This window comes from Bos taurus, chromosome 18, assembly GCF_002263795.3.
Source record: "Bos taurus isolate L1 Dominette 01449 registration number 42190680 breed Hereford chromosome 18, ARS-UCD2.0, whole genome shotgun sequence".
NCBI lineage: Eukaryota > Metazoa > Chordata > Mammalia > Artiodactyla > Bovidae > Bos > Bos taurus.
In genome coordinates this window covers 48460921-48473611 of record NC_037345.1, presented here as the reverse complement: position 1 = coordinate 48473611, position 12691 = coordinate 48460921, and the positions used below count along the sequence as shown (strand labels likewise).

The window sequence follows — 12691 nt, the reverse complement described above, 5'->3', positions numbered from 1 at the left end:
CGGGGCCCCTCTAACGGGGCTACCAGACCACGTCTGACTTTTAAGAACAGTGAGTGTGTGTGTCTTGGATCCCTGGGGGTGCTGGCACTTGTCTGTGTGTCTGTCTGTCTTGGATCCTCGGGGGTGCTGGCACCTGTCTGGATGTCTGTCTGTCTTGGATCCCCAGGGTGCTGGCACTTGTCCGTTCAGGGTTGCCCTGGCAGGTGGGTGAGGAGACACAGCCCCAGGGACAGAGCCAGGGGTTCCCCTTTCTTCTCCTGAGGGAAGCTGGGTCCCTGTCAACCCGTGAGTGGCCTCTGATACTCAGGGACCGTGATGTGAACAGACAGACAGATGTGAAGACGGAGGGGGCGGGGTGGGAGGTGACAGCGGGGAGGGAGGGAAGACGGGGGCTGAGGGAGCCGCTCACCTTGTCGAAGTGGTTGAAGGACGCCCGGAACTCCTGCATCTGCTCCTGGCTGATGCCCTTGGCGTCGCGGGTGAGGATCTGGTTCTCGACCTCGTTGATGGTGCGGGCGATGGTGGTGAGCAGCTGCTCCCAGCCCACCCGGATGTGCTGGGGAGGAACCAGGGCGTGAGTGCGGGCTGGGCCAGTGGTACCACAGTAGCTGCAGCTCAGGGGGGTCAGACTTGGGTTTCTCCTAACCCTCTCCCAGTGCCAACCCAGCCCCACGCACTCCCGTGCACACAGGGACACAGCCACACGCCTGCCTCTGCCCAACCACCAGGGCCCTGGTTCACGTCCCGCTGTGCACGTCCCGGTCACGAGGCAGCAGAGGACTGGGGCCTGACACCCATGCCAGGATCCTCGTGGGAACTCTGCAGAGATGTTCCAGGCAACGCTTATCTAGCTTTCTGGGGAAACTCCTCTCCATTCCTTTTATTTAGTGGCACCCTCGGATTTGCATGGTCTCAGGGCTTATCACTGGGGATCATTTCAAGCTGCCAGTCTGACAGCAACCAGCCCTATGCTGGGACTTCTGCACACTTTGGCTGGACCCACGCCCTCAAGCAAGAACCAAAGGATCAAATGGCTGAGGCCATATGAGGGGGCAGGTGCTGCTGCCCTCCCGGCTCTCCAGGAGCTTGTCCTGAAATGTGTGTTATCGTGGTGATGGGAGAGTACTGGTAAGGAAGTCAACTTTTCAAAAAATATGAACATGGGATCCAGTCTCTGCGGTCAGAGTGAAAGAGGAGAGAGAGGAAGCGGGAGCCGGCTTTTCTACAGGGCAAAAACCACTCGGAAGAAGGCGGCAGCCTGGCTCGGGCTGGCAGGGCGAGCAGGGCGCACCTCCATGGTATAGTTGGTGTGCTTGTTGTCGAAGATGAGGGCCTCCTGGATGAGCTGGTGCTGCTGCTCGAGCAGGTCCAGGTTGGGCTTGTAGTCCACAATGCTGCGCTCATACTGCTTCAGGTGGCTCAGCTGGTCCTCCAGCGTCCCATTCATCTCGATAGAGATGCGCCCGATCTCCTGCACAGAGGACGGCGGCGCTGGGCTGGGGCTGGCGGGCCCTCGGCCACCACCAGCCACCAGGAGGAGGCCTGTCGCTGGCCACCGCAACGCGGACTGGTGGTGGTGGTGGCGGCAGCAGAGAGGCCGCCTCCAGCCTGGGGGTCCTCTCCCAGAAGGCCTGCCGCTCACCGACTGTCCCCCCAGCCCCGCCCTCCAGCGCAGCAGCAGTGATCAGTTTCTGCCCCAGCGCTTCACAGGTCCACCCCCACAGCTCCCTCCCTGTGAAGCCCAAGCCTGGGACAAGCCCCTTCTGCAGAGCTGGAAACTGAGGCCAGGAAAGGGCAGCTTATCACAGTACAAGGCAGAGCCGGGCTGGGAACCCAGGCCTGGCCCGCTTCAGAACCCAGGCTCCTGAGCGCCCCCACGCCTCGCCCCGCCACGGCGGCTGGTACTATGCCCTGGGCTGCCTGCCCAGACCTCTCGGACTGGTCGTGAGTTTCAGTGACGCCGCTTGGTCAGCAGTAGCCCAAAGGGCATTGAGGGGCATGGTTACAAGCGTCCCCGGGGCTGGATCACCAGGGCGGAATGCGTGTGCTCATGAGGGTCTGAGCTCGGACCACCTTGGTCACAGCGACACCGCGGTGCTCACGATGGGGCTGGCGCAGGGCGGTGCCCAACTGTTCGCTGAGAAAATGAAGTAACAGTCCCCGTCCCCTTTCAGGGATGACAACACTGAGGAACAGAGGTTACATGTGCCTGACTCCAGAGCAGCAGCTGAGGGCAGAGTCGACTTGAGACCGCCTCTCCCTGACCCCTAGCACAGTCTTGCGCTGGACAGCACTGCCATTTCCATCGATATAACCTTCCCGATCCCATGAGGCCCCCAAGTCCACTGGCCCCACAGAGCACTGCGGACCTCCTGCCAGGGGTGGGCAGCCTCCCATTCAGCGGGGGCTCTTGCTCAATTTTGCCAAGAGATTCTTGGGGTGTGGCGGGGGGGCGGGGTAGCAGGGCTGGGACGACTGGCCCTCACCTCCATCTTCGTCTGGATCCAGGGCCCCACAATATTGGCCTGGCTGGCGAACTGGCGGCGGAGGTGCTCGTTGGACTGTTGTTTGCTCTGCTCCTCCAGGAGGGCGTGGTCCCGCTTGGGCACCAGCTGCTGCACCTGGTGGGGGGGAGGGGGGCATGTGGGCAGGGGCAGTCAGGGGTCAGCCCTTCGCCTGGCAGCCCCTCCTCGGCATGCCAGTGGATGGGTGGTTGGGTGTCGCCTACCTTCTCCCACTTGGAATTGATGATCTGGGGAGTGACGGTGGTGTAGGGGTTGCTGCCCGAGAGCTTGATGTGGTTGCTCTCGGCGATCCGCTGGGCTTCCTTGTGGATGGCCAGGATGGCCTCCCGCTCCCTGTCGGCATCTGGCAGCGTCGACTTGAACTGGTCGTGGGCTGAGATCAGACCCTGGGGGACATGAAGAGAAGGGGTGAGGGGGCAGCCCGGCCCCCAGAGGGCCCACGAGCCCTGAAAAGGGTGGAGGGCCGGGGGCGGACCTCGATTTCCTCGATGGTGTGGACGATGAACATGTCCTGGAGGTCCTCCATGGCGCTCTCCATCCAGTTGTTGAAGGGGGCTGCCCGCTTGGCGTACTCCAGGTGCAGCTGGTCGATGGTCTCTAGCTGCTTCTCCGTTTTCTGGTGCGACAAGGACAGAGGAGGGAGGTCAGTGGGCCAGCAGGGGCTGTGCATGGTGGGCTGGGATCTGGGAAGCTCTGAGGGCACCCACCCCAACCCCCGCCACCGCTCACCTCCAGGGCTTCCCTGCGACTGTGGGTCAGAGAGCCAAGGGCGTCCCACTGGTCACAGATCTTCTGGCAGCGCGTGTTGACGTTGTGGGAGTCGTAGTAATCCAGCTCGCTGTGGACCGGGCAGAAGGTGGTGAGACCCGGTGCGGGCAGGGATTGCCGGACCCGCCCACCCACACGTGTCCCAGGCCCTGGTGCTGGGGGACACCACCCCTCTGGGCTGAGGCAGGAGGAACTGGCGAGGGGGTTGGCGGGGAGAGGACAACAGAGCTTCCTGTCAAGAGCCGCTGACGCAGGGCTCCCAGACTGTGACCCTCAACCACGCCTTATCTGGATTGTTTTTTGGGCTGTGCCATGTGGCTTGTGGGATCTGAGTTCCCCGACCAGCAGTCAAACCCAAACCCGCGGCAGTGGAAGCACAGAGTCCTGACCAGTAGACCCCCAGGGAAGTCCCCTGGACTTGCTTTTTCCATTTAAACAAAGTCTAGCAGGGCATGCTGGTTAAAGGACAAGGCTCTGGAGCCAAGTTCCCTAGGCGTGAATTCCAGCTCCTGATTTTGAACCTGTGTGACCCTGGGCAAGTGAATTCCCTCTGGATACTTCGGTTTTCTCATCTGTGAGACGGGGGTGGGGTTGTGAGGACACCAAGTTACTTAACACGTGTCAAGTGCTGAGAGCAGTCCTTGGAGCCCAGTGGGTAAAAGCAGGAAGTTAATAAAGGATATGTTTTTATGGGTATTAGGAAAAAAGTGTGTGACTAGCCTGCAATCTCATGCTAAGCAACTAAGAATATATTCAAGAAAAAAAACAAACAAACAAGCTGATCAGAGAATGGGTATTACTGTTGCCTTGACTGAGGTTGGGAACACTGAGCTGATACCATAGCTCTTGCCCCCCGACCCCACTCCTGAGCCCCAGGCCTCCTGCCTCCTGGGGTCACACTTGGGCACTCCCAGCAGGAGGCTCCTAGTCGGTGCACAGGTCTAGGGTGACCAGACGGTCAGGCAGGATACAGAGGCCAGGGGAGCAGGCAAGGGCTGGAGAAGCAGCCAGGCAGCGTTCCACGCAGGGGCCGGGCCGGCCTGGGTTCCACTCGCATCTCACTCACTCCCTAGCTGTGTGATCCGGGGCAGGCCCCTTGGCCTCAGGGTGCCTCAGTCCAGCTCTGTAACAGACGATCAATGGGACTGACGAGCTGGCACATGGAGGGCCCTGAGTGCTCTGAGCTTTCGTCATTATTATTATCAATCGATGCCCAGCCGGTCTGCCCATCCAGGCTCAGCCCAGGCGGCCCTTGGCCTCTGACTCATCTGTAGGGGAACGGACGGCACCCCATACAACCCTCCCCCCTTCCTCCAGGGCAACTGTCCAGAGAGTTGCCTGGGGGACCGTCAGCTCCCTGGCTCAGGGCGATGGGTTTCACATGGCCATTCCCAGTGTCCGAGCAGTGGGCTGGCCTAGCGCTGACTGCAAGTCTGTTGCCAACCAGCGTCCAGGGGCTCGCCTGTCCCACCCCCACAACCCCTGCAGATGGTGGGCGTCTGTATCCGTGACCTCACTCTCCTTGGCCTGGACGTGCCAGGTACAGGGAGCTTGATCCTAGAGGAGCTGCAGGACCCCCAACAGTGCCCAGTGAGGGTGTGTGTACCCAGGACTGTGCCTGCTAGTACTTCTGCCCCTGGGCAAGCACATGGGGAGCCCCAGAGCAGCTGGGCAGTGCGGAGGGAGTGAGTCAGGGAGACAGCCCTGCCCGGTGTGGGGCTCCTCCAGGCCTCGCCGCTGGGCCCCCGCCTTGGAGGAACAGGCAGAACTTCGGGGATGACTGTGACAGGGTGGGAGGTGTCTGTCGAAAGGCCAACTCCAGCCAAGGATCCTATTTTTGAGCAGACAGCTATTTTGGGAGCCCTGCCGCCCCTCCAGGGCCTTTGGATTTTCCATGAAGTAATGGCTGGGGCCTCCCGCTCCCTGGGCCTTGCCTGCTGCTGGCCGCTCCGATGGGGGAATAAGGCTCCCTTTCACTGTGCTGGAGACTCAGTGTACTAATTGTGTGCACGAGTTTATCTGACTGGGGTGGGGCGGGGAGGGCAGAGAACCGGCTGCCTGGAAGCTCTTACAATAAGTGTATTCTGAGCAGCAGAGGGAAGAGGCCGGGCCGAACAATGGGCTCTCTGTGCAGCCCAACTCCCTTGGGGAGCCATGGGTGGGGGCCGTGGAGGTTAGGCCGCCCACCACCTCAGGGGGCCAGAGACCTCCCTTCTGCTGGGGAACGTAGATCCCACTATGGGTCTCATCTGGGGTTAAGACAGGCGGACAAAAGGCATCACCCCGTAAGGCTCCTTCCTGGCATGGGAAAGGAAGGGGTGAGGGTGGAAAGGACCAGGGGAACCCCTCCACCACTGCCCCACCACCGCTCTGGGCCAGGCGCTGGCAGGGAAGCAGATGACGGGGGACCGTGAGCCCACACATACTTGAGCTCCTGGGCGATGGCGGCAATCTGCTCCACGCGGTCCTGGTGGGCGGCCAGGTCGCTCTCGAAGGCTTCGTGCTTGCGGATGAGGGCCTTGATGTCCGACAGGGTGGCCGTCTCATAGTCCCGGTGCTTCAGCATGGCCTCCTTCCCTGAGGTGGGGCGGAGGGCAGGGGTGCTTGGTCAACAGCATCGCGGGCATCCAGAGGGGGTGTCCAACCAGAGGGAGGGGAGTGGGGTACAGACCCCATGCCCTGCCTTAGCGAGGATGCTGCCATGAAAGCCGGAAACCCCGGGAACCTTTTCCCTTGCTCCTTCGCAGGTATTTCTAAGCTATAACACCTCCTGGATGGGGCTGGGAGACACTGTGGGGTTGGTGGGCGTGAGTCAGATATCCCAACTCAGGCTCTGTATTCTAGACTTAGTGTCTTTTATTGGTGCACGCCAAGTCGCTCAGTCGTGTCCGATTCTTTATGACCCTATGGACTGCAGAACACCAGGCTCCTCTGTCCATGGGGTTCTCCAGGCAAGAACACTAGAGTAGGCGGCCATTTCCTCCTCCAGGGGGTATTTCTAACCCAAAGATCAAACCCACATCTCAACGTCTCCTGCATTGGCAGGTGGGTTCTTGACCACTATGCCACCTGGGAAGTCCTTTATTGGTAGAATGTAAGAATCTGGACAGTGCTACCAAGGCTGGAAACATCAACACCCACCTGCAGAGGGCCTAACTGGGCCTCAGCAGTGCAGGGGGGTGGCGGGGTGCAGAGGGGAGGGGAAGTCTGACTTGGGGCTCTTCCGGGATCCTGACCCCTATGCCTGCTCCCTGGCCCTTGGGCGCCACGCCCCCTCAGGGAGGGAGTCCTATCACACATCTGCTCCATGCTACCCTAAGGGCTTTCTGTGTGCAGTGAGGCAGGGCCCATGTCAGGCCCTTTGAAGGAAGGGAGGAACACTGTTATTAGGCCCGGAGCCTGGCTAATTATACACCCTGGGACAGAAGCTCAGGCGAGGAGCCCTGCACACTCAGTACCGCAAAGAACTGAGGGGGAGATGCTGGGACCCCTAACCTCTAAAGCAACCTCGGGCTATCCCCAGAGTGCATACTCAGAGACCAAACCCTCCTCAGCTGGCACCAGAAAATCCCAATAGCTGCCTGCCGAGTGCAGCCAAGCAGGCAGTCTCTCCTGGCCTGCTCCTTCTTCTGTAAAATGGGGCCAATGCCAGCCCTTGGCTAAAGCCCCAGTGAGGTGATCTCGAAAAGGGTGGGCACCAGCCAGGCCCACCCCACCGCAGCCGTCCCAGGGATGGAGCCCCGAACCAGCGGGCAGAGGGTGGTGCGGCCTGGGAGCCTGACTCCATGGGGCCCTGCCGCCCCAGCCCCGGGGCAGTGGGCCCAACCACAAAGGCAAGCTTGCAATTCCCTTCTCCAGATCGCTTTCTCCCAAGGGTGGGAACCAGAAATAGCAGGTTACCACTTCTCTGCCTCAGCAGAGCTGCCGCAAGGGAGCTGCCAGGGGGAAGAAGGGGGAGGAGGGGGCCGCGGCCAGGGCTGCCTGGGACCCGGGCCAAGGGGCAGCCAGGCCGAAGGAGGGGGGGGGGGGGGGGCTCATTTTTGCTTTCTCCCCAGACAATCTGAGACCCTGTGAGGAGCCTCCACGTGGAGGCTCACACACTCCTGCAGGCTGCAGTGGATGGTGAGGGGGTTACAGGGTAGCGGCAGCTCAATCTGCCCTCTGCCCCCGCTGCACACACAGGTAAGGAGCCTGCTCCACCCGATCCCAGGGGTACAGCGGGGCCGGTCTGCCCTGTGGTGTGTAATTGGTGGTTCAGAGGATGGAGGCTTCAGGTCTCGGGAATGAGAATGGATAGCCCTTCCCAGTGGCTCCGGGCCGACGCGAGGGGGAGGGCTGGATGCCAGAGTGCCTGAGGGGAGGCGGGGCCAGGGCATGTGAAGGCCGATGGAGCGGCTGGGCCCTGGCTGAAGCCTGGACCCACTTCTAAACGCCTTCAGGTGAAGGCCGGCCAGGTTCCAGGGAAGCAGCTCTGAGGGCCCATCACCCCTCCTCCCCTGGGCCTCAGGAGACCCTCTTCCAGGCCTCTTGGAGTCCCAGGAGAGAGGCTGAAGGGCTGACAAGAGGCCCCCAGGAGGCAAACACACAGGGATGGTCCTCAGAGACCAAAGAAGGATGATGGAGAGAGATGACACGGATAATGGCAGATGGTTCAGTCCAAGTGGGGGACACGGGTGCTCTAAAACCCACTTAAACGACAAGGGACCTCTGACGAGAGAAATGGCAAAACTGGCTGGTCTCTGAGCTCCCTGGGCAGGAACCTTTCCCCACCTGGGAAACTGCTGAGCACAGCGAAGGGGCTCGAGAGATGTTTGTTGACTGAGTGAATGAAGAACCAACAAATGAACTACACGTCAATGCCCCTCCCCTCAGGTCTGAGGGGCAGAACCCACGAGCGTGGCTTCTGCGAGGCAGAGGGAGGCACCTGCCTCCCAGCACGGACTCTGTGGTCCTCGCCTGGCCTTCCAGCTCCCCCTGCTCTGCATCCCTCCCCTGGCACAGGAGGGCCAGGATCCTCAGGAGCTCCTGTGAGGAGGGCATTCGCTGGGCAGCGGCCAGGAACATGGATGACATGGGCCCCAGTCAGCACAGCCCACAGAGCCTCGTGTCCACGTGCCGGCAGAGGTGGGCAGGCTCCATGTGGGCGCCTCTGGGTGGTCTTAGCAACTGGCCAGGGTTGGGGCTGCCTGCCAAAGGGCTTCCCAGGTGGTGCTAGTATTAAAGAACCTGCTGGTCAATGCGGGAAATGCAGAAGACCCAGGTTTGATGCCTGGGTCGGGAAGATCCCCTGGAGGAGAGCGTGACAACCCACTCCAGTATTCTTGCCTGGAGAATCCCATGGACAGAGGAGACTGGTAGGCTACAGCCCATGGGGCTGCAAAGAGTTGGAACAACTGAAGCAACTGAGTATGCAAGCATGCACACCAAATAGCTGGGCGGTGGGGGTGGGGGGGGTGCTGGAGGAGCCCCCGGGGGCTCAGTGAGGATCTCGTGGGGGACCAGGAGGGTGGGAGGAAGAACCCCACTGAGCAATACAAGGAAGCATGAAGCCAGTTCAGCAGAGTGGTGGCAGGAGGACAAAACAGAGCGGGAAGGAGGCGGCCAGAGTGGGAGGGTGGGAGCCCCGTGGAAGGCCCTCCGCGTTCCCAGGCGCTGGCCGTTTCCTGAAGGCTCTCAGGCCCTTGGGATCTGGGATCTCAGCCTGGTGTGGGTCCCAGCTGAGGGCCAGGACGTGATGGAATCCCGCAGCCCGAGCCAAGAGAACAGGCAGCTGTGGAGCTGCCGAAAAACTGGAGTCACCGCAGCCCTTCTGGGAGAAGGCATCCCGTGGGGGGCAAGCCCCCCAGGGGGAGGCACGGGATGGGGCGGAGGTGAGAAAGAGCTCCCATGGGGGGCCACACCGAAGGCTGGTCAGTGAGCGGCACCTGCAAGTCGGGCAGCAGGGCCAGGAGGTGGCTCTGTGGCCCGGTCTAAGGACCGTGCTTTGGATCCCAGGCTGGCCAGGACAGACTCTTCAGCGTGAGGTTCATGGTCTCAAAGGGTGAGGGGGGCGGAAGGCAGGCTGTGTGAACCCAGGCTGCCGGAGCAGGGCGAGCCTGCCCCCGGCCCCACTGGCCTGGAGGGGTGCTGTCCTCAGGGCAGACGGGCAGGCCTGGGGGTCACGTCCCTAAACAACCAACCCAGGGCTGCATTCTCAGATGACCCAGGAAGGGGCCCACCTGTGAGTGATCTCCAGGCCAGAGCAGCCTGGGGAGACCTGGCCCCAAGCTGTTCCTTGCTGCCCAGGACTGGATGCACCCAAAGCGTCATTTGTGACACGTGTATTCCGAGGCAGCAAAAAAGGGAGCCTAAGAAAGAGACAAACCCTACACAGGCAGCAGGGGCTCTGTGTGTGCAAGTGTCTGCGTGTATTGTGAGCACGTGCGTGTGTCTGAGAGCCAGGAAAGGAGGGCGGGAGTGGGGAGGGCTGTACCATCGGTCCAGGCCTCGTGGATGGAGGCCTTCTGCCGGAACTTCTCTGCCAGGTGGTCGAGCCGCTCCAGCCGGCGGATCTCGTTCAGCAGCCACTCCTCGTAGCCCTTCTCGGCCTGCTCCAGGTGCTGCCAGCCGTTGTTGATGTCCTGTGGGGGCAGGAGAGGGCGGGGCTACATGGGGGGCTGGGGTACCCAGCGGGGCAGTGCCTCCCAGAGGGATGTTCACAGAAGGCAGAGAAACGGGCCGGGGTCACACGTCACCCTGCTCTGCTGTACCTGCACGCCTGCACAGGGCCCCACACGAGGCAGGTGCAGTCTACACTTTCCGATTAAACGAATGAGTGACAAGGAATGAATGAATGCCCCCATGGTGCTATGGGAGTCAAAAGGTGCCTGTGCAGTGACTATCACCCTCTCCTGGAAAGGGATCTCAAGCACTTGGAGGTCTGGGAGTCCCAGCTAAATGAAGGTCCAAATTCAAATGACTCCAAACTATGGTGTGGTCTTGGGATGAGAGTAAACCTCCAGGGAGTGATGCGGGGAAACGAAACAGTCAAATGCCAAGTGTATGCCCCACGGCGCCTTGTACCCGGATCTGTGCGTTCTAGTTCAGAAAGACTGCAGGCCAGACAATACGCCTGGGGTTGGCCTGGAGCTGCCCCTCCACCCCTCACGGGGCCTCTGTGGCTCCGTAGGCCTCCTGGGCCCCGGCACTCACCGACACCATCTTGCCCTCGGAGGGCATGAAGGCAGGCCGGTTGCTGAGGCGCAGCTTGGTCTGCAGCGTGTTGAAGTTGATCTCCAGCTGGCACTTCTCCTGCACCTTCGGCGGCTTGTGGACCCGCCGGTAGTCGCGGAAGTCCTCCAGCTTCTGCTGCATCTCCTGGATGGTTTTCTGCGGCACGCGGTCCTCCAGCCAGGGGATGGTGCGCCGGATCCACTCCAGGAGCTGTGGGCCCACGAAAAGTCCGGGTGACCTTTGCAGGGGACCGCCGACAGGTGACGGGGCTGCCTCCAGCTCATGGACATGGGACCTGGATCTTCGAGGATCCCATCTTGGGGGATCACCCCTGCTGTCCAGCCTGACTTCTCCATGATTCCCCATGGGCATCCCATGGCCAGGGATTCTGGGAATATCACTCCTGCTGGAATCACAGTGCTGTTCTCTGGCTACTTTCTGCTTCTGCCTTTGCTCTTGGTCATCCTCCCTCCTCTAAGCAGGATGGCCTCAATTCAGACATCCCTGTGGGCGCACCGCCCCCATCAGGCCCGCACAAAAATCCACTGTCGCCATACGCAACACTATTTGAGAACCTTGCTGCTTCCCGTTCACCAACTGTAAGCGCCCCAAGGCAGGGCTGGCCACACGCCTGGCTCAGTCTGGGGTGGTTGGTGCCAGGCGCAGGGCCTGGGCACAGGAAACTAGACGGTACAATTGAAAAAGAAAGTGACCTGTACTGTTACGAGCCACTCGTGTCTTTGATGGAGCGAAGACTGGGTACAAACGAGCAAACAAACTGGACATCCCAGAACAATCCCAGGAGAGTGAGACCAGTCACCATGCAGGCAGACGTGCCAGCCGCAGACAGGATAAGAAAACCGAGGCCCGAGGCCTCCATGGTGTTCACTACTGGGTGCCTGGCACCGCCTGCCCTCTGTTGGGCAAGGCTGGGACTCTGGACACAGCCCCTTAACCTTTCCTTGGTGTTGGCAGCGATGGTGGTACCAGGTGGTAGCTTTCTCTTGTTTAAAGTATCCTTAACTTTGCAAAAGAAAAAGTTGGCCACTATAGGGGGCCTGGAAATATTTCCCAAATATTCCTGGTCTGTGAAATCTCAGAGTCTGGGGAACACTGATCTAGAAGAGCAGTCAAACGGCTCCTCCTGGGCAGCATAGATGCCAAGAGGGTAACAGGAGTTCCCTCCTCACAGGGGACCTGCCGTGACAGACAGCCATCCTGTCTGTCGCTGTATCGGATCTCGGGTGTCTCTCCATCCTACCAAATCAGGCTTCTGTGTGCGGGACACGGGGATAGGAATTTTTGCATAGGGGTGGGAACTTTTAAAAAAGCTCCTTTAAATTTTTTTTTAAAATAAAGGGACTTCCCTGGTGATCCACTGGTTAAGACTCTGTGCTTCCACTCTAGGGGGTGTGGGTTTGATCCCTGGGTCAGGGAACTAATATTTTTTTGCGTGGCGTGCCCAACGGATTTTTAAAAAATAAAATAAAAAGCTCCCCAGCTGATTCTAATGCAGTGGGAAAAACCCTGTCCCTAGGTATCTCTGTAGGAAGGCAGGCTTGGGGTGCCAGGAGCCAATAAGCTCGGTGACACATCACTCTGACCCTCAGTCCTTGAAACCACGAGCACTGACGTGGTCAAACTCCGCTCTGTAGCCCTGTGACCTTCTCTAGAAGGTCTTGCTGCCATCCTTGCTCTCTGCTCTGCAGGTGTCACAGGGACTTGAGCCAAGGGTAATGAGAGGGGTCTGATCCCTCAGCTCTGGCGGGGCCACCGGGGGAGGGCGGGGGTGAGGGGTCACTCACGTCGCTGGCCAGCCTCTCATAATCTTCCATCAGGTGCTCGTTCTCCTGGTTGACGGCCAGCACCTTGCAGATCCGGTTGGCAGCGGTCTCAGCCTGGGTCGGGGGACGGGGTTGGGGGGGAAAGCGCACACAGTCAGGGCTGCCTGGGGGCTGCTGACCCTCCCTCCTGACAGGCAGGTCCCCTGAAAGCTGGCACGTCCGTGGCCCACACAGAAGGCCCCGAGGCGGGGAGGAGAGGAAGCACAGAGCCAGCAAGAGGGTGCCCTGAACGGCTGAGTCCTGACAGGCCTTGCTGGGGTCCTTGAAGCTGACTGTTAAGGCCCCTGCTCAGGGAGCCAGGCCTGTGTGCTCTCTCCGCTTGGACCCTGGAAGTGTTGAAGC

General features: G+C 60.5%; 1 protein-coding gene across 12 annotated transcripts in view; it reads right to left on the bottom strand.

Annotated features, from left to right (window-relative positions):
* Nucleotides 1-12691, bottom strand: part of ACTN4 (actinin alpha 4) — a 73878-nt gene that overhangs the window by 3075 nt on the left and 58112 nt on the right. For all 12 annotated transcript variants that reach the window (XM_024978283.2, XM_024978286.2, XM_024978284.2 and 9 more), the window contains 10 exon segments: nucleotides 12311-12403; nucleotides 10485-10715; nucleotides 9766-9913; nucleotides 5720-5870; nucleotides 3255-3363; nucleotides 3001-3141; nucleotides 2729-2911; nucleotides 2487-2621; nucleotides 1292-1471; nucleotides 410-556 (listed from right to left, as the gene is read on the bottom strand). In XM_024978283.2, the coding sequence (XP_024834051.1) occupies nucleotides 410-556; nucleotides 1292-1471; nucleotides 2487-2621; nucleotides 2729-2911; nucleotides 3001-3141; nucleotides 3255-3363; nucleotides 5720-5870; nucleotides 9766-9913; nucleotides 10485-10715; nucleotides 12311-12403 (1518 nt within the window).